Source organism: Callorhinus ursinus, unplaced genomic scaffold (genome assembly GCF_003265705.2).
Source record: "Callorhinus ursinus isolate GAN/ISIS: 27379988/994484 unplaced genomic scaffold, GSC_fseal_2.0 scaffold1, whole genome shotgun sequence".
Classification (NCBI taxonomy): Eukaryota; Metazoa; Chordata; class Mammalia; order Carnivora; family Otariidae; genus Callorhinus; species Callorhinus ursinus.
Genome location: NW_027397063.1, coordinates 32,039,054 through 32,063,897, shown reverse-complemented (window position 1 = coordinate 32,063,897; position 24,844 = coordinate 32,039,054). Strand labels below are relative to the sequence as shown.

At 35.3% G+C, this 24,844-nt stretch overlaps 1 protein-coding gene across 5 annotated transcripts in view; it reads right to left on the bottom strand.

Moving 5' to 3' along the window:
- The window catches only part of ZNF654 (zinc finger protein 654), an 83,317-nt gene that overhangs the window by 3,015 nt on the left and 55,458 nt on the right, over positions 1–24,844 (bottom strand). Inside the window, exons 4-8 of one of the 5 annotated variants that reach the window (XM_073892164.1) lie at positions 19,234–19,411; positions 16,474–16,676; positions 15,681–15,820; positions 5,868–6,009; positions 148–2,491 (exon numbers count right to left, since the gene is read on the bottom strand). In XM_073892164.1, the coding sequence (XP_073748265.1) occupies positions 148–2,491; positions 5,868–6,009; positions 15,681–15,820; positions 16,474–16,676; positions 19,234–19,411 (3,007 nt within the window). Of the gene's footprint in view, positions 1–147; positions 2,492–5,867; positions 6,010–15,680; positions 15,821–16,473; positions 16,677–18,304; positions 19,174–19,233; positions 19,412–24,844 lie in introns of those variants that run through there. The other 4 variants (XM_025872995.2, XM_073892184.1, XM_073892179.1 and 1 more) reach the window with 4 other exon arrangements.

Genomic DNA, 24,844 nt, shown 5'->3' with positions numbered 1-24,844 from the left:
ATAGTGTCTATATGGATTAAAAGAAATAATGTATGGGGTGGTGCTTTATTATCTGTGCTATACAAATGTTAACTTTCTTAACCTCATAAAGATCTGTGGCATTTTCTATTTCTACAGACAGACCTATTGAGAAGATAGAAGACTTACTTTCATCATCTGAATCAAATCCAAAGAGTGTCTGACATTTCTTTTGTGCAAGGTGAGCCTCAAGTGCTTCTGCATTACAGTAGGTGGTCAGGCATTTGCCACATCTTAATCTTTTCACGGATTTTTTACAAACGTTATCTTGATCAGAACAGGCATCTACTCTATCAGTCAGAAATTTTCTGCGTTTTGGCATACTAAGGTACCGTTCATCCAGGTAACTGGGAGGCAGTGGTCTGACATATGGCTTTGTTAAAATTAAGCCATATGAAGTATGTTCACTCGTCAGATTTGGTTTGGAAGGTGCCTGAGATACTGGCAGGGTATTATGTTCTTGTGGTACAACACTAGGTAAAATGGAACCATTTTCTGTCCTGATTCTATTTGCATCAGTTTTCAAAGCAGGATCTGACGAAACTAAAGGTGTCTGCTCTATTCCACTGTGTCCATTGACTAAATCACTAATACTACAATTATTTTCAGAATTTGGCTCTATGTCAGGCATCTTTTGGTCTGTCAAGCTTATATCAGAAACAGTGTCATCAGAATGTTCATTTCCATTCTGAACTAAACCATCTGTTTTCTTTTCCATACTTTCTGTACATGTCTTTGGTTCTGTGGAATCTTTCCTTGATTTGCTAGTAGAAACTGGCAGACTAATAGTTTGTTTCTCATTACTAGATGAGTCTTTTTCCTGATGATTAGGATTTGAGTCTGTAAGAACATCCCAAAGAATTGTTTCACTTGGTTGTACAGATGATTCTGGTGTTTTACTTAAATAGTGCTGAGCCTCATGTTCATATAGCAGAGGAAGATCTTCAAAAAGCTCATGGCATTCTGGAAAACTACACTGAGCTTGAAATATCCTGTGACTTTTTGTATGCTGAGCAAGCTGGAATGGCAACTTAAACGACTCATTGCAATTAAAATGCAAACAAAAGTACACATTTGGATAGCTGTGTCTATTAAGGTGATCTATAAAATGTTGAGAATCTTCAAATTGCCTCTGACAGAATTTGCATTTTCCTTTGCTCCACTTCATTACTGTTTGCCGCACGTTTAAATCAGTTGGATGTACAGTCCTTGCGTGTTTATTTAGAAAGCCAATTCTTTTAAATATCCTGACACAACCAAGAGCAGGGCACTTAAAGTTTCCTTCTTGATCTGTAGCATATATGTCTTTTGGATGGCACACAGTTCCATTGATTTTATGAAGTACTGAAGTTTCTTGATTCAGGTCATAATCGTCATCTTCGTAATCACCTTCTTCATCCTCTTCCTCCTCGTAGTCATCCTCACAGACAGGCAAAGGCTCCGAGACATTATTTAAAGAAGTATCAGGACTTCCATTTTCAATCATGTTCTCAATAACATCTTCCGATACACTTACAGGAATTTCAATGAATTCAGCCACATGTGCAGGGATGACTTCTTTGTTTCCATCACTGGAAGCAGTAATTGTCTCTATTTCCAAATCTTTATTACCAGAATTCCCATTTTCAAATGAAATGAAAGTATCAGAACAATTTATTTCTTCCAAAGCAGGGATTTCCTGATCCTCTTGTTGAGCTGCAGCAATTTGCTGTCTTTGTATTTTCTTAACATGATTCTTTAAATGCTTCTGCATAAGTCCTCTGTTCCTAAATTTCCTACCACATATTACACATGAAAAACTACCCTTTTTCTGATGAGCCTGGGCATGCCTTACAATGTGACCACCTAGAAATTCCTTGTTACATAACATACACCGATGCCTTGGGACATTGTGATCTACTCTGGAAACATTAAGAGCCATAAGATTTTTCTTATTAATGTGACCCTTAGGTTGCACTCTAGATATATCATCAGGATCAAGCTCTCCAGTGCTCTGATCTGTAAGAGAGTCCAGCCCTTCATCTAAACCTTGCTGTTCCACCGCCTTTTTTAGATTACCTGTAGAATTTTCCAGTGTACTTTCATTTAGAAATCTAACTGCTGATTTATCACTCAATAATGCTACACAGTTTTTCTTAATCATTACGAAGTTCCAGAATTCGGGATCAAAAAACAATCCCTTTTTCAAAATCGGAAGTAATTCAAAACGAACACGATTTTGAACACTACTTGTGCCTTCGTTATATTCTTCATCTGGACGTTTGTAAAGCTCTTCAACAGTATGATAAGCTTCCAAGGAGCGCTCAAGAAAAAATATTGAGAGTGCACAAATCCTGAGGATCTCCAAATCATTTGGCAAAAAATGTGCAATTGTTTTATAAATTAAACATTTAGTTTTGGGATCATCATGAAGATCGAGTTGTAGAGCACAACCACATATTTCAACACAAATTTGTAGGCCATCTTCTTCAACCTGGAAAAGGAAAAATATTACTACTAAATACCTTTTTAAAAAAATACTATTATACTTTTATTGTTTTAAAATACAACTCTCTAGGACGTCTGGGTGGCTCAGTCGGTTAAGCGTCTGCCTTCGGCTCAGGTCATGTTCTCAGAGTCTTGGGATGGAGTCCCACATCAAGCTCCTTGCTCAGAGGGGAGCCTGCTTCTCCCTCTGCCTGCCGCTCCCCCTGCTTGTGCTCTCTCTCTCTCTCTCTCTGACAAATACATACATAAAATCTTTAAAAAATAAGTAAAATAAAATACAACTCTGAATTGAAAGCTGAATAAACATAGTATTCCAAATGTGCGGTCTTCTTCAACAGGTAGCCTTAACTCTTTTTTAATAATAAGTAAATCTTTCTTTTTTAACTTGAGAATAATCTGGAAGAGATAGCATTTTAGCTTCCAATTTACTTAATTTTCAAATTTGACAATTCCTAGTAACCACAGTACAAAATGCCTCATAACCTTATGGTGATTAAGGCTTCTTACAAATCCAGCGCCATTTATTTTAGGTACCAATCTCACATTCTGAGGCAGAAGGTTAAATTAAATGTATTTAAAGCATTTATCAATTTTAACATTTAACAATGTTAAAAAAGAACTATGTATTTTTTAAAAAACTGCTTACAGAAACTCATAAATCTGCACTAAAAATGTTACTTATTAAGTAATATTATTTATCCAAGTAAGAGGAAAAGTGTGGCCCACATGAAGAAGGCAATTAGAATCTTTCCAAATCTAATAAAAATCAGAATAATGAAACTACTTGAAAATTATCTGAAAATTATTCAAGCTTTGAAACTTGTACTGATGACTCAAAGATAACTGCACTGGGGAATTTATTGTCCACCCACCTTAACTCAAATGATAAATAGATTTGGAATGATATAAATGCTTGTTTGAATAGAAAAAGACACAATAATAGTATGTCTTTAAAAGTGTGTGTGTGTGTACTGCCTGCATCTGATATGCTATCGATGACAGGAAGGATCACTACCTTGCCAGCCTCACGTCTTTATCGTCCCTTATGTGCTGTCTAACCCTACTTACTTACAGTTCTACAAGCAGACCTTAATTTTGTACAGCATAATCCCACTTTATCTAGCTAGTAAACTCCTATCTATTTCCTATTCATTCTTTGAGGATCAGTTTTACTCTGAAAGTTTTTCTCCCCATTCATTCTGGCCCCTAGCCCTGGGGCAGAGATAAAACACTCCCTATTCTTCCCACTGAGAATAGTTTATACTTATTTATAAAAAGCACATACACAATTGTTTTGTAACTGTGTATGCCCCTACCCCCTGACTTTGAATTCTTAAATCACAGGGACAGTATCTCATTTTTTGTATCCTCCTATCATAAGCAGAGAAGTTGGCATATAGTGGCCTTTGCAAATGTGAATGGGATCAGATCTATCCTACTGACTTTAACTTCCTCCTGTAAATCCATCATTTCAGCTTGGAATCCTTTTCTGAATTCCTATTTCTTATTTCTGATTATCTGTTACAATTAGTATTTCCACCTAAATTTTCCAGATATAGTGAATTCAAAATCCATTGAGAATTCAAGAGAATCCAAGAGAATTCCTTCTCTTTCTCCTAAGTTCTATCTACAACCTCTGTGTTAACTCATGAAATTATCATGTACCCAGTTGTCCAAGTCTAAAGATTTTAAGATCATCACAAAAGCTACTTTCTTAACTGAAATCCTTCAACAATTCCAGTATATTTATAGAGCTAAGTTCTAATTTTTAGTGCAGTATGCAAGCCCCTTAAGGATTTCCAACAACCACCCCCCACTCTGTAACTTCCTGCAGTCTCTTCAATTAGCTTCATCTCCCACATACCTCCCCATATTTCTCCTACCCTATTAATGCCGACGGACAGTTGTGAGAAAAACAAGTGATATGGTGAGGCAAAAATGCTCTGTAAACTACAAAATCCTCTACATGTTAGTATTATCCTCCTCTTTCATTTAAAACCAGCTTAAAGCATCTTCCTCTGTGAAGCTTTTTCAGATATGCCATCTGTAATGTCTCATTCTTCTGAACAGCATTGTTTGTGCTGCTTTTCACAGTACTGGGGCAAATAAACGATCTACTCCATCAGTAAAGATATTTTTAGTAAAGTATAAATAGTTAAGCACATTTTTAATATTTATTTCATCTTTGAATTTTCCTCTTATATTCTCAGGTTGACTAGATGTGAAAATAAGAAAGCTTTATGATAACTGTGTGAACTTCACCTATATTGTAAACTTTTTATAACAAAAATCTTTCATCTTGTGGTGCAAATAAGAATGCTATGTAAAAAATATATACGGATACTTTTTTTTTTTAAGTTTTACAGGTGATTCTGATGCACTTCAAATGTTGAAAAGGATTCTACAGCATAGTTTGTTTCTTTTTCCCTTTTTGATGGGGGTAGAGGTTAACTTTGACAATGCATTTGAATGACATTTCACTATTTAATAATGAAGGTATGAATGCAGTTAGTAAAATAAATAGGAAATTTATAAAACTCTGAATACAATGCTGCTAACTTTAGGGATATAATCACTAACATGGTCATATATCTAATGAGTGACATGATGTGATAAATGCATAAATATATAAAAAAATTAAGATATATTATTTAATGGATGTCTCCTGTATATTTAAAAGTAACCCACATAAAGATTCAGCTAAATGGAGCTACCTAAAGTGTAGGGTAGCTTTATCTTTCTTATCTTTGTATTCAAAGTTCTGTTAATATTTGAGGGGAAAATGTTAAAGGATCTGCAGGATCCCACTTCATGTCTATGTAAGACACTTATGTAGAACTGTAACCACTTTTAAGTGACCCATGAAAAACTTACTTCAGCACTATTTTTAAAAACAGGTAATGGATTTCACTGTTACTTTAAATAAATACTCTAAAAATTTGTCCAGTTTCAAAAATGCCTCAAAATTCATCGTTCCTTTTTACCTGACCACCAGACTTAAAACTATGAACTATATTTTTCTGTGAAAGTGAGCAGTATTACCTAAGGATATACAAAATTCATTTGCAAATAAGATTCTACAAACAGGAGTTATGATAGTGTTAAATGTGACAAGCTTATTAAATTTTAAGTAACATAAATTGGCAGTTTTTCTGTCTTTTTTCAGTAATTTTCACTTATGTATACCCTTAGTACCATGTTGGGAGTTTGAGGTTGGTGGGGAGGGAAAGATGTAATATATGGAGAATGTGGCCTTAAAATCCTCCTTCCCTTCAAATAAATTTTATCATAAAAGATTCAAGTTTTGGTGAACTGTCATTTAAACTTCATTTAAAATTAAGGGATAAAGATATCCTATTTACCTCATCTTTAATGATTTTCATGAAAGGAAATATGACTCTCACATTAGTTGCTGTTCTTAAAAGCTGGTAGCATTGATCTACAAAAACTTGTTTTGAAGGATTAGACTTAAGCTGAAGTTTACTCCATATGAAAATCAACTCCCTGTAAATGAGAAAAAAAAGAGAAATATCAAAAATACAGTTTATTCAAATACAGATATTAGTTGTCTTTTGCTGATTCTTTAAGTATCCTGGCTGGGGTGTATACAAAGTGGGCGCAAATGGATATTATGTTAACCTCCAAGCTACTTTTGCTACCTGTGTGGGACTGACAGAAGCTGGAGAGAAAAGAGAGATCAGAAACTAATCTTACAGTGGTAAGGAATGAATTCCAATCATATGCTGACAAACCTAGGCACCTCTAGTACATGATAACAAATTCGAATCCCTATGTACCAATATTAATGATATTACTTTAAAAAAAATAAACTTTGGTCTTTAATACCTACTTGTAAATTTAGAAATCAGTTTTGTACACTTTCTGCAAAGAAAACGTTTATTATTTTTTCATTTTCAATCTATTAAGATACCCAAAGTACTATAGATTAAAAGTATAAGATATAGTACGGATTCTGAAATTTCATTAATTCAAAATTTCATCAAATTTTATATATTCATTAAGATGGAGTACTTTTAAACAGATAAGCTATGGACCATTTAAAGTATTTCACAGGTAGATTCTTTTCTAAAATATGGCTAACGTTGTTAGATAGACAAGGGAGGAGCAGGGGGTTTTGAGACAAAGGAAATCATAAGATATAACTGATATATTTAGATATCATATGCTAGTAAATTATAACTCTTTAAAATGCGTCAAGTGACATAAAGCACCATAATCTAAAAAGTATTAAAATAATTGATGAATTTTTTTTAAGTGATTGACTGAGTATGTACTTTGAGCCCAACACATACGGCTATTAAGTCTAAGGACAGCCTGACTAATATCATGAAGGTGCACATAGTCTACTTAGAGAGACAATACAGAAAACACAAAAGAGAAAATGACAGCAAGCAACATAGAAGAAATAAAACCAAAATTCTACTTCCATTTCCTTCTAGCTGTGTGTGGGTGTTCTTAAGTTTCAATCCACAACCCCACTTTTTTTGCATACATAAAAGCTCACCAGGTTTCACACCTTGCTCCCAAATCTCTAGCTCTGACTTCTTTTCCAATTTCTATGCCTGGATATTTCAATTTAGATTGCTGTCTATCACCAGAATCCACTCAGAACAAATAACTCTTGCAAAACTGTCTTTTCCTAGGTCAGTCAATGACACTAAACATTCCTCCAACCTTGTTTGGTTGTAATCTGTTTATTTCCCACAGCCTATGTATTTCAATTATATTTTTGCCCGCAGCCATACCATGCTTTCTCAGTGCTACTACGTTAAGTCCTCTAGTCTTACATATGTACTTCTACAGGGGTTGCTAAACTGTCTGTTTCCAGACTTTCAAATCATTTCATTCAGTATATTTCATATGTCACATAGTATTAATAGCAACAAAAAACAGGGGTTTTGGGGTCAGAAGGATAGGGTTTTAATCCTGGGCACTCTTCGAGGTTAACTGAGTTACTGAGCTTTGTTTATTCTCATTTTGTTTATGCTAATTTACGGTACTTGGAAAGTACCTCATTTCTAAGATGAGCTTATTATCAAGTACCTTCTTCATGAATGCCTTCATGAATACCCCAAACTAAAGTGGTAACTACTTCAGAACAGATCTTATCCCTCTTGTTGATTTCATGCCTTTCATATATTTCCTTGTTGATATTTGCTAATTTTGTAGGTCCTGTCCCCCCAACTATTACTACATTGTAAATCTCAGTGACACATTATATAGGTGAAATAGTGCAAGAAGAACATGAGACTGAGAATAAGAGATTTCTCAATAGGTGTGATATTACCCAGTTCACAGTGAGCCACCTTTCTCTGGAAGTAGCTCTACTACACAAGGTTGGAACCCCAATGGCCATGTTTCCTATATGAACCTCCTCACCATCCTTAAGATATTAAGTCAGGGGTATAAAACTGACCCCAGTTAGGCCAGAGTCCCTGGAATGTTCTCAACTCTAAACTATGAAGGCTGGAGACTGTTGACATTCCTTCTATCTGCAACAGGAGAGAGTGAAGTCAACTGGCAGAAAAGAGAAATCAGTGTCCCTGGTAGCAGTTATATTTGGGTACCTTATATCCCTGCCCATTTTTTTTTTTGTCATACCCCAGTATTTTTTCCATGCACAATACCTTTTCCCTAAACTAATTAGACATAGGGTGCTACCACTTGCAAACTGACTAGTATAAATCCCAACTCCATTTTGTTACTACCTATGTGGCTTTTCTCTTTTACCCAGTTTTCTTATACATAAAAAGAATTGAGAGAGGTAAGTGAAAACACCTAGGTGAAATATCTAGTATATACCAATGTTTAATAAATCATTAATTTCCTATATTCTTTATCTTTATAGTCTTAACAGTACCAAGCAGTGAGATTTATTCAATAAATATTTGGTAGTTAATAAACAGGTAAAAAAAAAAAAAAACGTATTCCTAAATGCGAAGACATTTAGAAGGAGTCTCTTGAGGATATATATTAAGGGAAATCGTAGACATAGAATGATATAAAGATGATGATGGACATTCTGAATAAGGAGTATTTTATGAACAAAGGAATGAGGTAGAAGGCAAGCAGATTAACTGTTTAAGAAGACATGCGATATCTCTGCAACAGATTTAAAGAGAAAAAAAAATGATAGGTGGAAGTTATGGGAGAGTATTTCACTGCATTCAATTTTACACAGATGAATGTTTAACATATTAGAAATGTATATATTTATTCTCCAACTTGCTCCAAAAAATAAGTTGAGACTCCTAAGACTCCTTAGAAGACGATATTATTATTTTTCTTTTTTGAAGAGAGAGATCTTATTTCCCTTTGTTTCTCTTAATTCAGGATGAAACTTGGTGAACAAAATGCAATCTCAACATCCTGATAAATTTACCAGAAAAGGGCTACCAATATGGATTTTAGTTTTCTAGCAAGCAAAGCAGAAATCTCAGGATATGGTTATGAAGCTCCATTTTGACTGAATTTACAAAAGGGTTCTAAGGTTTTACTTATACAATGGATTTTGATTGTATAAACACCCTGAAAACCAGTGATAGTCGTCTTTGCTTATGTGCAAGCACTCTTTATGAAGCTTTACATTTTCTTTTCAAACAGAGGTTCCTTCCGAAAACACAGCACCTGTATGGTGTACAAACACATTTCCCAGGTAGCTAACTACTAATAAAATCATCAAGTTGCAGAGAGTGCAGGCTATAACAGGATCTATAGCCATCCTTACAACATAGATTTATATATATATATATATATATGTATATATTTGATCTATGTATATAGTAAGTAGTATTTAATAGCAGAGGCTGTGAGTCAGGCTGCCTGGGTATGAATTCTGGCTTCATTATTTACTAGTTGCACGGTTTAGGCATAATAGTATCTATCCCATAAGATTACTGGAATAAATAAGAGAATGCATATATAAAGTATAGACTATAGAAAGCACTCAGTAGATATTAATAGCTGCTATTATTATTACTAGTAGTTGTTGTTAGCAATGGTTGAGAGAAATAGGGTTGGTAACTTGCTCCACTGGCTTCAGATAGAGCAAAACTGAACTGTGGATCAGGTTCTGTCCACACAGAGGGGAGATGAGGTTAAGCTGGTTCACAGGGAAGGCCAAAATGAAACAGACAACACAGATCTTATAGGCTGGAAAGAATCCTGCTCTTCAATTACGGTGAAAATCAGTATTTAGAAGCAAGAAAAAAGGATCCCAGCAATTCAGAAATATAGAGAGGTAGAAGAAATAAGAGAGCAGGCAATCAGAACTCCACCTACCCAGAAGGAGGGATAAAGAACAGTTAGGCAGCTGGGAGTTGCATACCCAGCTTCTATTCTTAGAGGGTGCCAGTGGCTGGGGGCAGGAAAGATAGACACTCTTCTATTTTTAAGGTCCCTCCCTAAAGAGTTAAATGGTTAGCCAAAAGAAGAAAACAGAATATCTTCTTGGTCTTTTTGTTTGTTTGTTTATACGTGAGATTCCAATTTACTTATGAGTATATTAAAATGAAAAGGCTAAAGATATCCTGTTTAAATAGCTTAATATAGCAGAAGTCAGAACATTTCTTTCCTCCTTTCCCCATAGGAAAAGATCTACTATAATAGTCATGACTATATTCTGTTTCTAACTACATATCAAGAAATGGTAATACTTTAGGGGCACCTTGGGTGGCTCAGTCGGTTAAGCACCCAACTCTTGATTTTGACCCAGGTCATGATTTCAGGGTTGTGAGATTGAGGCATGGGTTGGTGTGGAGCCTGCTTGAGATTCTCTCTCTTCCTCTCCTTCTGCCCCTCCCACCTCCCCCTACTCTTGAAAAAAAAAAAAGAAAGAAATGATAATATTTTAAAAACTATTTAAAATTATATGTCTTACCACTGTCTCCTGATCCCCTCTATTTGAAATTCCAATTTACATGGTAAACTTTTTAATACAGATTTGCATAATCTAACTAAAAGTATACTCCTTTAGAAGCCGACTAGTTTCTAGACCCAGCTCTGCTAATTAGCTATTTGACTGTATCTCTGAGTCTGAAGATTTTAATCTATAAAAAAAGAATATTAAATCATTAAATCCGTCTTCAAGCTGCTGTTTTAAATAAAGAATTTAGGTCCAAGATGGCAACATAGGGAGACCCTGAACTCAGCTTCTCCAGGGACACACCAAATCTATAACCATTTATCGAGCAGCTCCTCCCGAAGAACTGAGGACTGACTGAACAACTTCTGCACAACAAAAGATAGGAGACCACATAGAGAACAGCACGAAAGATGGAGATACGGTAATGAAGGGAGCCCCCACTCCCAACACTGTGCACTACAGTGGGGAGGGGTAGTACTGAGAGTCTGTGAGCAGATTCATCTGTCCTGAGGCGTGCACACACACACACACACACACACACACACCCACATGCAGACATACACACACACATACACAAAGCTGCAGTTTAAAAGGCCAACTAGAATATAAGGAATCTGGCCCTAGAACTCTGCCAAACGTCAGGGAGACTGCTGGAACTCTCTTTCTAAGTCAGTGGGGCTGTCAAGCACCACAGTTTACATTCCACATCCACCTTGACAGCATGGATAGGAGCATGGTCCGGGCACCGTACCGCCTCAGTGATCCCTGGTCCTCTACCCATACCAGCCCCAACTGTCCCACTGGCAGCCCCTGTGTAGTGCCCACCAGGACACCTGTAGTCAGTGTTCACTATAGCTCCAGACTACCTGACAAGGTAACACAGGTACAAAGCACCCTGAAATACTCCAGGCCCACACCGCTTTAGCTCCAGACAACTTGCCAGAGCACCCCTGGAGCAGAGCATCCCAGGGCACCATAGTCCATACCTGCTTCTGCTCCAGCTGCCCCATGAGGGCAACCCCCTACACAGAGTATCCCAGGACACCCCAGCCTGTACCCACTTTACCATCTGCTGTCACCCTCAACACAGGAGAGCCCTGAGACCAGACGGCACCCACTTCAGCTTCAGCTGTTCTGTGCCAATGTACCTTCTGTGCAGAGAATCCTAGCACCACCCCAGCCTACATCCATTTCAGCTCCGGTCTTCCCACTAGTGTGGCCCCAGTACACAGTGGGCCAGCCACAGCTTGAGCTAGCTAGCCAAAGTTACCAGGCACACACAATTTACACTGGAGATGACCATACACAAGATCATTCCTTCAAGTGCAGAAGCGGCTGTTCCACCTAATTCATAGAAACAAAAACAGAAAGTCAAGCAAATGAGGACACAGAGGAATATGCTCCAAATGAAAGAACAAGGAAAAAAAACTCAGAAAAAGAACTAAATGAAACAGGTAAGTGATCCACCTCATAAAGAGTTCAAAGTAATGGTCATAAATATGCTCACCAGACTGAGAGAAGAGTGGATGAACTCAGTGAGAATTTCATCAAAGATATAGAAAATACAAAAAAGAACCACCACAGTTGACAAGTGCAAAAATTGAAGTGAAAAATACATTAAAGGGAACCAACAGATGAGTGAATGCAGAACTGATCAGCGGTCTGAAAGACAGGGTAATGGAAAGCACCCTAGCTGAACAGCAAAAAGAAAAAAGAATTTTAAAAAACGAGGATGGGTTAGGGATTTCTTAGATAACACCAAGCAAACAAACATTTACATTATAGGGGTCCTAGAAGGAGGAGAGAGAGAAAGGGGCAGAGAACTTACATGAAGAAATAATAGCTGACAACATCCAGGTTCAGGAGGCACAGAGAGTTTGAAACAAGATGAACCCACGGAGGTCCACACCACTACACATAATAATTAAAATGTCAAAGAGGAAAGATAAAAACATACAGTTCCTTACCCAGAACTATGCAATTAAAAGCTCTGAGAGTAGGCATGAAAACCTGCATTAAATAACAAGCCCTGTGTGTGACTAACTTCATGCTCCCTAAAGCTTTTAAAGAGCTACTTGATACTAGAATGACAGATTTTAAATTCCTTAAGGCTGCCTAATGCATGTAACAATTTATAATTGTGTGTGTAGATGGTGGGGTTGAGGAGCGATGGATGGGGTAGAAGAGCGCTAAAGTATGATAGACCTGACAGTCTGGGAACTAGTTATGAAAATGACAGTTTTCTTGAGGTAGAGAGTGTGGCTATCAGGACGGTAGAGAGAAGATATATGAACAAGCACTGGTGACCGAAATGTCTTGTTTATGGTGCTTGGTGGCTGTGGTCCACTGCCTAAGTCCCTCTGTGAAATAAACCCTGTTATGGTGATAGTTTTCAAAAACTATTACGAGAAATAAACTAGACTGAAGCATATAATGTAAAACATGTGTTTAAATTTGACCGATTCCTAAAAGATAAAAATTGCTGTTTTTAGGAGTGTGGTATCCTTTTAAAGCCCAAATATCTCTTGACTCACTATTCTGGATAATTTTTATCACTATCAATCACTCTCAAACTAACATATAACTTTAACTTAACAAGCTGTAACCACCAGGTTAAACAATTTTTAAAAACTAGCAGTTTATTTTATTTCTTATATTTCTTATCTTCAGGGACATTAGTCATGGAATTTCTCTCTTCAGAAAAATAAACTTTAAATATAGACAATATATAGTGAAGGCTTTCTACTCTATTAAAACTTGCCACTGATGTTAAGCTTATCTATTAAAGAGAAAGTTTGTGAAAAATACATATTTCAGAATTTAAAATTCAAAAGTATTGATTAAAAATGCCTATACCTGGGGTGCCTGGGTGGCTCAGTAAGGGTCTGACTCTTGATTTTGGCTCAGGTCATGATCTCAGGGCTATGAGACAAAAACTACAAAACTAATGAATGAAATCAAAGAACTAAATAAATGGAGAGATATTCCATGTTTCCATGGATAGGAAAACTTAATGTTGTCATGATGTCAGTTCTTCCCAACTTGATCTGCAAATTCAATGCAATCCCAATCAAAACCCCATGAGGTTATTTTATGGATATCAACAAATTGATTCTAAGGTTTATATTGAGGCAAAAGACCCAGAACAGCCAATAGAATACTGAAGAACAAAGTTGGAGGACTGATGAGACCCCACTTTGAGACGTATTTATAAAGTGAAAGTAATAAAGACAATGTTGTGTTGGTGAAAAAAAAGACAAATATATCAAGAGGACAGAACAGAGCCCAGAAATAGACCCACATAAATATAGTCAACTGATCTTTGATAAAGGAGCTAAGACAATACAATGGAGTAAAGACAGTCTCATCAACAAATGGTGCTGCAACAACTGGACATCCACATGCAAAAAAAAAAAATTGAATCTAGATACACACATTATACCTTTCACAAAGATTAACTCAAAATGGATCACAGACCTAAATATAAAATGCAAAACTATAAAACTCCTAGAAGATAACATGGGAGAACACCTAGATGATCCTGGATATGGTGATGTCTTTTTAAAACACCATAATCATGATCCATGAAAGAAATAATTGATAAGCTAGACTTTGTTTAAAAATTAAAAACTCTGCTCTGTGAAAGATAGTATCAAGAGAATTCAAAGACAAACCATAGATTGGGAGAAAATATTTGTAAAAGACACATCTGATAAAGGGCTTCTATATATAACATACAAAGACCTTTCAAAACTCAACAAAAAGAAAACTAATAATCTGATTTAAAATGGGCCAAAAAACTTAACCAACACCTCACCAAAGAAGATATAAAAACAAGCATATGAAAAGATGCTCCACATCACACGTTATCAGGGAAATGCAAATTAAAACAGGATACCACTACACACCTATTAGAATGGCCAAATCATGAACACTGACAACAGCAAATGCTGGTGAGGATGAACACAAGAACTCTCATACATTGCTGGTGGGAATAAAAAATGATACAGCCACTTCGGAAGACAAGTCTGGCAGTTTCTTACAAAACTAAACCTACTCTTACCATACATTTCGGCAATCGTGCTCCCTGGTATTTACCCAAAGGATCTGAAAACTTATGTCCACCCAAAAACCTGCACAAGGATGTTCACAGCAGCGTTATTCATAGTTGCCAAAACTTGGAAGCAACCAAGATGTCCTTCGGTAGTTGAATGTATAAATAAACTGGTACATCCAGACAATGGAATATTATTCAACACTAAAAAGAAATGAGCTATCAAGCTACAAAAAGACATGGTGGAACCTTAAATGCATATTACTAAGTGAAAAAAGCTAATCTGAAAAGGCTATACACTGTATAATTCCAACTAGATGATACTGTGGAAAAGGCAAAACAATGACAATAGTAAAAAGGTCAGTAGTTTCCAGAGGTGAGGGAGAGGATAGGGAGATAAGAATTGAATAGGTGGAAGGGCGCCTGGGCGGCTCAGTTCTTAAGCGTCTGCCTTCGGCTCAGGTCGTGATCCCAGGGTCCTGGGATCAAGTCCCGCATCGGGCTCCCCGCTCAGCGGGAAGCCTGCTTCTCTCTCTCTCACTCCCCCTGCTTGTGTTCCCTCTCTCGCTGTGTCTCTCTCTGTCAAATAAATAAATAAAAACTTAAAAAAAAGAGAGAGAATTGAATAGGTGGAGCACAGAGGACTTTAGGGGTAGTGAAAATACTCTGTATGATATTACAATGATGTATTCCATTATACATTTATCCAAACCCATAGATTATATAACACCAATGGTGAACCCTAAGATAAACTATGGACTTTGGGTGGTTATGATATACCACTTAGGTTCATCCTTGGTTTAAAAAAAAAAAAAAATTACCGTTCTGTTGAGTAATGTTTTTTGTTTTGTTTTGAGTACTGCTGATAATGGGGGAAGCTATGCATGTATGGGGATGGGGATATAATAGGAAATGTCTGTACTTCCCTCTCAATCTTGCTGTAAACTTAAAACGGCTCTAAAAAATAAAGTCTTAAAAAACTAACACTCCACATTTAATTTAAAATACAATTGTTTCATTATAATACATACTTTAAACATTTACACTGTCAATTACTGGTAAATGGTTATTGACTTTTTTTTATATCTTACAACTTACTGTTGTTTCTTGCACAATAAATTTTTAAAAAGTGACTTAACATTTTCACATAACTTTTTGAAAAACAAAGTCCAGACTCTGCTGACCAATTCTCCTTCTGTTCCCCATCTTATCAGTTTCTGTATTGAGAACACTTACCAGATACAGTACATATCTCCATTCTGGAGCTGTGGAATAAGAAAGGATTCACAGAGTTGTAGGGCTAACATAGTCTTGCCTTCTTTTTCAGTGTTACAGATGATATCAATTCCACTCTTACAATCAGTTTTCAATAAATGCTATAAAAGGAAAAGAAAAATCAGTCCATATCATTAAAAATACCTAAAAAGCTAATTGCATTAAATGTGTAGTTAACATTCAGGAAAAAAATTAGATTTCTGGTTTTCTTCTACAAAGACAATGATGAATTATACAGAAATATTTCCATAGTTTCACTATATAAAACCTACAGTTTTATGACTACTTTTAATCTCATTAATGTCCACACCTTGTAGATAAATAGGTCCTATTAGGAAAAGATTAATTCTTTCATCTTAAAAAAAAAGCAAAATAACAAACATGAGCATTTAATTTCTTAGTATTTTATTTAAAAGGCAAAATACTTTATAAAAATGTATTTTAAAAAGTGCTAAATAATTAATTGAAATTTTTATTTAAAATGCTTCTCAGTTTTATTTAACCTCTTATCTGTCACAAGAAACTCAAGATGAATAATGCTATTGATGAATGTTTTGTTAATTTCATCATTTGTTAGTATCAGATTGTCTAATTGAACAGGAGCTTAAAGAATGGTGCCAATGAGAACACATCTAGATAATGTAATCTTAAAACTTTTGGTGTTACAGTAAAAGGACTTTAACAAGAATGGGCAACTTTTTTTATTTTTGGTAGGGTTAAAATAGTAATAGGCAAACATAATCTCAAACAATACCTCCTGGAATAGCTGATCTTCTACAGGTGACATAAACAGACATGTGAAGAGTGCTTGATGGAAGTACAAGTCTTTGCTGATTTCTGGGTGATTTATACAAGATTTAATAAGAGCCATTGCTTCAGGTATGCGTTCACAAGCAATTAGGTATCTGGCACGCAGTTCAAAGAACAGTGGATTTTCAGAACTTAAATATTTGTTCACTACATTAAAAAGAAAACAGATTCTTATTACTCTTAAGAAAAGATTCTCAAAGTTGTTTGAAACTTTACCACTAAACATGTGGTACACCTAAGGAGATTAAGTAGTTATTAAATAGCATTTCCCTTAGTAGGAGTATATTTGTCAAAGAATATTCAGTTATATGATTGGAAAAATGGAAATAAGAGCAACACCAAAACAGTGCTCAAGAACTATTGACTTCTTTTCAGTCTAAAAAGTGAAAAATAATTTAAAAAGAAAATAAAATGAAATATTCTCTTTCCAGTTCACTAATATGGTAAAATGTTTCAGATAACATGGGGTCTGGAATTTCTATGTACTTTATTTTTTTTTACTGTCCAATCTTTTCATTACTATAGGATTAAAAGGCTGACTCCTAATTTGTCATTAAAACCACATTGATTTAGATTATAGAGAAAAGTAATTTGAATTAATGAAAACATAATATATTTTATTACTTTTTAACAAAAAATTAAGTTGAAAGTAGTGCCAAATAGGACTGCTTATTAATATATGCTCATGTGTCACTAATCATAATTACTAATACTTGTTTTTACACAATTTAAAAATATATAAATACCTTTTATCTACATAAGTTTATTTAGACCTAACAACAACCTATGACAGGTATCATAGTACTTCTTTCACAGATCACGAAACTGAGTCTCAGAGAGGTCAAATGACTTGCCCAAGGACAAAGAATAAGTGGTAGAACACGAACAGGGACCCATATTTCAAATCCAAAGTGTTTTCATTAGTTGTGTATGTTTAATCAGTAGCTCCTAAAATGCCTACGAGTGATGTTTTATTTGGGCTTCAACATTTGCCCTGCAGTTCTGTTTTACTGTATATGATAAGCAGACAGTGATTTGTATAGTTAATGCAAAGATAAACTTCAGACAGGTCTTTACCCTAAAAGTCACCAACTAGAGGAGCGTCATCCATATTAATCAGACTCTAGAGCAGCTTTTCCCAAAGTGAGGTATGCTAGTGGAATATGAAAGGAGTATGTACATAAGGACTAGAGAAAGAGAGAGAGAGAGAGATGCCATCAGCCCTCACACCAACCAACAACAGATTTGTTCTAGCTCCTAGTCAGAGAAGCTTCAAAGCTCCCCTAAAAGTCCAAACTTTCTACTCCTCTGTTCTCACTCCTTTTGAAACTCTTTGTCTCGCTCCTGTCTGCTCTGGCCACATTCCCCAGTCTCCTCACAGTTTTCTTCAGTTTGTCACCCTTGCCTTCCCTATATGGACTCTTTACTTTTCCTCAATGATCCAACTCTTTCTCTTCAGTTCCAACTTCCTCCCTCTTCAGTTTTTATTCTTTCCTGAAACCCTCACATCAACTTCCAGTCTCCTTTGTATCCCCTGGGTGTTTACCACTAAACCACTGTGATATATTCCGTAGCCTTCTCATCCTACCACTTTGCACTACTTCTCCTGGTCTTCTCTATTTCTTCATCTTCTCTCACATCTCTGTCACAGTCCTCCACATTTGTATCTGGGGTTGGCTTACTCTTAAGCTGGAGAAGCATAGCCCCTTCTCCACTCAGCTGTACTCAAAGCCCACCCGCAACCCTTAACATGAGACAAATGGAAAGATCCTAACCTGATCAACATAATACATGGTATGAAGTATCCTCACCAGACCACGGTCTGAATGGTTCCAAGGCTAGGAAGTCTTGTCTTTTCCCTCTGGCCATCTTATAATTGCACTTCACGGGCTCTCCATGCTTTCAAACGTTTTCCATACTTTTTTGCCTATACTACTGCTGAGTTTACATTCTAAGTTTAATGATCCAAAATGTTCTGGGGCTCAGGAATAATAGGGCAAATATTTTTTAAAAGAATTAACTAGAAGTAATTGACAGAGCCTTTTGCCTCAAAAGGAAATTTTGGCCCACAGGAAACACTGTGGATCTAGGTTGAAGAGGAAGTAATGTCAAAGAAGTACACAGGGCATTAAGGGGAGTATCTATTAATGGATGAAGTTTGGGAAATACTGCTCCAGAGTATTTGGAATTGAAATTTACTTATTCATTCAACTAGTCACTCATTCATTTAACACATTCATCATGTGGTCATTCATTCAGTTAACAAATACTTATATTGAGGACCTACTCTGACCTAGGCACTGGGCTGGGTATAGGATATGCAGTAGTGGTGATAAAAACTGGCAGAGTTCCAGCCCTCACAGAGTTTCCTGTATAAGGGAGATTCCATGTGCTTAAGCAGGGCATTTTTTTTAAGGGTGTTTGTTCCTACTTAAATAGATTTTTAAAACATAACAAGTGGCGAAAACAAACTCTGTCAGTAACGTCTGGATAGTAAAAGTGTTAACACTCTGAATTCCCATTAGAATAAATGGGAAATTACTGGAAATAAATGTACCTAGTCTGGTGTCAAAAGTCATTCTTGGGCCAGGTTAGTATAACAATTTAAACACACTTCATGTGAAAATACATTACTCTTATTCAGTATTAAAAGATAAAGAAAAATCACTATTACTGCTCTAATTAGAAATGAAATTGCGCTTGCTTCTCACAAATGTTGGTTTTGATTTTGAGTCTCCTGAAGTACCTATCTCCTGAGATGCTGGCTGGGCTTTAAGAACAGCTTGCAACACTGGATCTTCCCATGGGCCACCATCTCTAATGATTCGAGTCACCAGTTCCAGATTCACATTTCCATATCTGCGGAGGTGATTCTGGCATTCCTAGGAGAGAAAAATCATTTTGGCTTTGTGAATTTAAAGGGGTTAAAAACTAAACTTGATCATCCTTGTCAATAAAATGACTGGTGGTCAATGAGGCAGCTATTAAATTATAAAAGAGAAAGGGTTGCTACAGTAACCTAAGTAGGGTGTCAAAACCCCATCAGTACACAAATAGGCTTTAATGCCAAAGGTTACAGAGTTTTTACATAATTGGACTTAGAAAATCCAATTATAATAGGGATGAAGTGTAACCCAAGGGAAAAACTTAAGGGATGCATCATTTCTAGGAAAAGAACCAGGTTGCAAAACCTATGGGAAAAACTTACAGATGCATCATTTCTAGGAAAAGAACCAGGTTGCAAAAATGTAAAACTTAAATGTTGAGTTAAATTTATTTGAGGGCTCATAAAACTTCTGTTAACAATGGCAAGCAAGAGCCTGACTATAAAAAGGAGGTAGAGGGGTTCCTGTGCAATACAGACTGGGGTTGGCAGACAGACACAGGTCCCTTGCTCTGATCCCAAGTGTATACTCTTAGGTTATGCTGGAAGGCTGGAAGATGGAAATTCTATTGCATTTTATTGTGTTAGCAGATTTGTAGTCTTGGGATGAAGAAATGGCAGACTGAAGGAATGAATCCAACCTATAATACGAAAACTTTGCATTCGTTTTAAGATAAAGATGTACTGATAAGTTGGGCATTAACTGATAATTTGTCTAGGCATTTTCAGGGATTTTTTTTAAAGATGTTTGAAATGTTTTTTAGAGAATCTGTTATATTAGACTCATGATAATAATATGAATTATGTAACAAGTTGTTTGTAAACAAATCTTAATATTTAGGAGAACTTGGCCGGCTGAATTTAAAAATATTATTTATTAGATTTAGATTTATAAAATTTAATTGTTTGATTATGCTTTTTTTAATTCATTATACACCTTGGTTGTTGTTTTGAAAATGATTCCAGGAATTTAATTCAATAATTTTAAAAGATTAACTGAAGGCCTAGTGAAGAGTATGACTAGATATATTTTTTTAAATGCATACACTGAGCTTACAGTCTTAAGAAAAAAATTAGATATTGAAATTGGCAATCTTAAAAATTTGAATAAACTGCACATCAATTAAAACACAAACAATAGCCAAAATTTCTTAATGTGCTCAAAAAATCCCTCAGACATTAAAAACACAGTAACAGTTGCAAAGCAAAGCTTCAGTATAAAACAATACATTACAAATCTTACTTATGACATAAATCATCAGGCTACATATTCCAAGTGTCAATAAACACTTTGCTTTTATATGCCATGTTCTTTCATCATTTGAATGTTAAAAGTGGTTATTGATATGCCACTTTTTATTCCTTGTTAAACTACATAAAAAGAGGTTTTATTTGGTTTGTAAGAGAACAAGGCAGTAGAAGTATCAGGTTTTAAGATAAAGAATCATTTAGTCAAAGAAGTCAAAGGATCATTAAGTCGTAACATGAAAATAATATCTTCTAAAAGAGTATTCCCAAATTAAAATGAGCAAGCAAGCAAACAAACAAACAAAAACTATATAAGTAATGGGCAAGTTACTTAACCTCTCTGTGCTCCTTCAGTTAACTCATCTGCAGAATAGATACTAAAAACACCTATTTCACAGGATTGTTGTGAGGTTTAAATATACAGTATTGAAAAGTGCTTAGTACAGTGCCTGGCACATAGTAAGCACTTAGTATTTCTTCTAGTATTTTTAACAATTTGGATAAATAAGTTTATCTTAGCATACCCAAATGCCTTAGCATAAAATTAATTTCTATATTTCCATGTGTCAGCATGTTATAGCATTCATAAAAATAACGTATAAAGTTTTTGATCGGCCACAATATGTTTTAAACACATGGAACATAGTAACAATCTGTGGTAACAATTTATGACTTAAAACAATCATCAATTTCAAACCTAAAGGTAAACAAACTTCTAAATTACTCTAGACACACATACTGCTACCTCTAAAATTCAACTACTGTAAACTGGCTTTTGGTCCAATAAAAGCACAAGAGATAAGGTAAGCTGGTTGCTAGCCCCTGAATCACTGGTGAGCTTTAGTTTTGCTTCTGAGCTCTTGGATAACCCATCTTTCTAGCTGTCTTACAGTAGGTAAGGTACCAATCATACAGCCATTAGCATTGTGGGACCTATAACTGGACTTAGGCCTAAGTCAAGATATGGTGCAATAGGTCTATTGCTAATTTCCTAAATATAGCTGAAAAGTAAGAAATACTTGGAGGTCTTGTTAAAAAACAGATTCCCAGGCACCAATTCAAACATACTAAATCAAAATTTCTAGAGGAAAGCCCTGATAAACTGTATATTTAATAACCCCCACCCCACAGTCAACTTTGGCATACTTTTTAATTGTACCTTCTATATTTAAAGTGTACTTTCATAAATGCTAATACTAGAAATTATATACTTGTACTCCTATCAACCCTTCTATTAAAAATTAGTCAATTACCTTAAGTTCATTTTTCTAAGATAAAGATTATAAGGTAGAGTTTTCTTGTGTGTGTGTATGTGCACTTCTTCAATCAAGTGCACCATATTTTGGAGACCACTTTTATGGGAAATAGCTCTGGACAGGAATTAGAGATGAAATGAAGATTTCATTTTGGTCTATTTAAAAAGACATGGGATGAAAGAGACCAAGTCTGTCTGTAAATATCTTTTGGCTCCCCACTCTTATGGATGATATGCAATTTAAAAGACTTGAAAGTGAAAAAGGAAGCACTTAAACCACTGTAGAATTCACAACTTATCTTTCCTATATATGCATATTATATATTTTTTAGAATGTTTACTTAATTAAAAACCTGGACCTATATATTAACTTAATCTTTAATTAAGTCATGTCTACTATAGTTGATACCCACCACACTGTGCTTAACATAATCCCCTCAGAAATTTCCATTCAACCTTGTGTTTTTGCCAAAGGTAGAGAGAAAACACAACTCCTTCCCTCACTCTTCTTTCAGAATCTATTGTGGTATGGGCTTAATATTTTGTTCAGAAGAATTTTCTTCCCTGAACCTGTTGCCTCTTTAGAACTGGCACCTATAACATGTCTGCAAAACTGCAGACCAGTTTTCTGGCCATTCTATATACTTCTTTGACAGCTTATAGAATGAAATTTTATTTTTTAAGATTTTATTTATTTATTTGACAGAGAGAGACAAAGCGAGAGAGGGAACACAAGCAGGGGGAGTGGGAGAGGGAGAAGCAAGCTTCCCCCTGAGCAGGGAGCCCAATGTGGGGCTCGATCCCAGGACCCTGGGACCATGACCTGAGCCAAAGGCAGATGCTAACAACTGAGCCACCCAGGCGCCCCATCTTTTTTTTTTAATAGCATAAAATTCTTAATGCCCCAATTTCATATTTAAGGACCTCTGGATGTACCTTCCTAACTCATTCACCTATTGTACAGGAATCCTTTCCTCCAACCTCATCTCTTCCATGTCTCTTAGATTCATCATGTACTGTCTTGCTTATGCTTTTCTCATCATTACTTTCTTTCTCCTTCAACTTCGTATAAACCTATCTAAACCTTCCCATAAACCATTCTAAATCCTTTCCTATCTTTTCATAGTCCTACTTTTCCCTGAGAAACCTCTACTAGCTACCTCAGTCCATAATAAACTTAATTCCTTCTCCTGCAGTACTGAAAATGAGTACCAGTCTACTCTTCTGGTATTTATCATGTAAGAGAAGGCCTTGTATTAAGGGTTGACATCTTACTTCTTAGGTAATTAAAAGCTTCAAACAGAGCCAAGAAAGGAAAGGTATACCAGAGAAGATAAATTCTCAGTAATTAACTTTTTAATTAAAATATGGTTTTATGGAAATCCATGTAATCGGAAGCACTATGAAGTGTCCGCCTTATTTTGAATGAAATGCAAGTTCCACAGTAAAATTATAGAACACCATGTCAAATTCATTCATAAAACAAGCTATTATAGCAAATCAAATTAAAAATATTTTTAAAAGGTCTTCAGTCTGGTCACTGACTTTCAGAGCTTCTAAAATACACAAAATCTTCTTAACAATACTTTGAAATAAGATATGATCATATCTTTTATTTATCACACTTTCTCATTGGGTATCTTATGGCAAAGCATTTCAAAAAGTTGTAAAATATAAAGATGTTACATAGTTTTCTTTTAGAAAAAGACAACATCACAGATTTGCCGTTCTTTTCTGTGGCAAGTTCCTAAGGAATATTTACCTAATGTTTTTAAAAAAAATAAGCATCCTGAGTTTGTCCATACAGGGAAGACGGTATAACAGTGAAAAGGTTACTGCTTTTCAAAAGAAAGTTCTTATGGAGAAAATGATTTAAAATGAATGTTTGGAAGTGTCTGCATTTTTACATGTTTGCTGTTGCCAAAAATCAGCATGTCAGCTATAATGTTTGTTATCGGTGCCCTTAAAAAAATTAAATTAGAATATTTTTATTGAAAAACCTTTCAACTGCAGCATTTTAATAGGTTTTCAATTCATATGTTAAAAATGGTTAGTATCAAGAAAACATTGCTTTCAGTAACAATAGAAATTTAGTAGTCAGATTTCAACAACTCTAAATTTGGTGGAAGGAATTTAAAACTAAGTATCACAGTTTAGAAGATTTTTCATTTGGATCTACCAAAGGTGTCTTTTTCACCTATGACAGCTATTAAAACCAAGTATCCAAGTAAACTGAACCTAAAATCAGACTATGAATTACTATATGACCAAGTGTTAAAATTTTTCAAAATAAAACATACTCAGTCACATTGCTGTCACTAGTTCTTCCACTGTTAAAACATTTTACTTTTATCTTTTTAAAATATTTTTTATGTTTTATAATGTATATAATATTAGTACATGTACATAAATAACAAATATACGTGTACTGATATGCACATATTTTTTTAACACCTGGATGGTTGTCCTATCAGAAGTCTAGAGATTCCTGGTTTTAGGTATTACTTGTTTTTACACTGGGTTTGGAATCAAATATAAAACTCACCGTCTTCTATTGATCCCAATTTACATCAACTTTCTTTATTATTTGATGTGTTATTTCTACTGTTTACACTCTAGTGTAGGCCTTCATCTGCTATCATTTAGATAACCACATTAATTTCTTCTTCCTCTCTCCCCCAATAAGTCTTTGGAAGGCCTCAAAATGTGAGATCACAAAGCATTTTATTAAGATAGCAGTATAAATAAAACATTTCTTTAGGGGCTCATGGCTGGCTCAGTTGGAAGAGCATGTAACCCTTGGTCTCAAGGTCATGAGTTCAAGCCTCTCTTGGGTCTAGAGATTACTTAAATAAAACTTAAAAAAAATAGGTTTAAAGAAATTTTTTTTATCTACATTACTGCAAACACATGATTATATCAATTCAT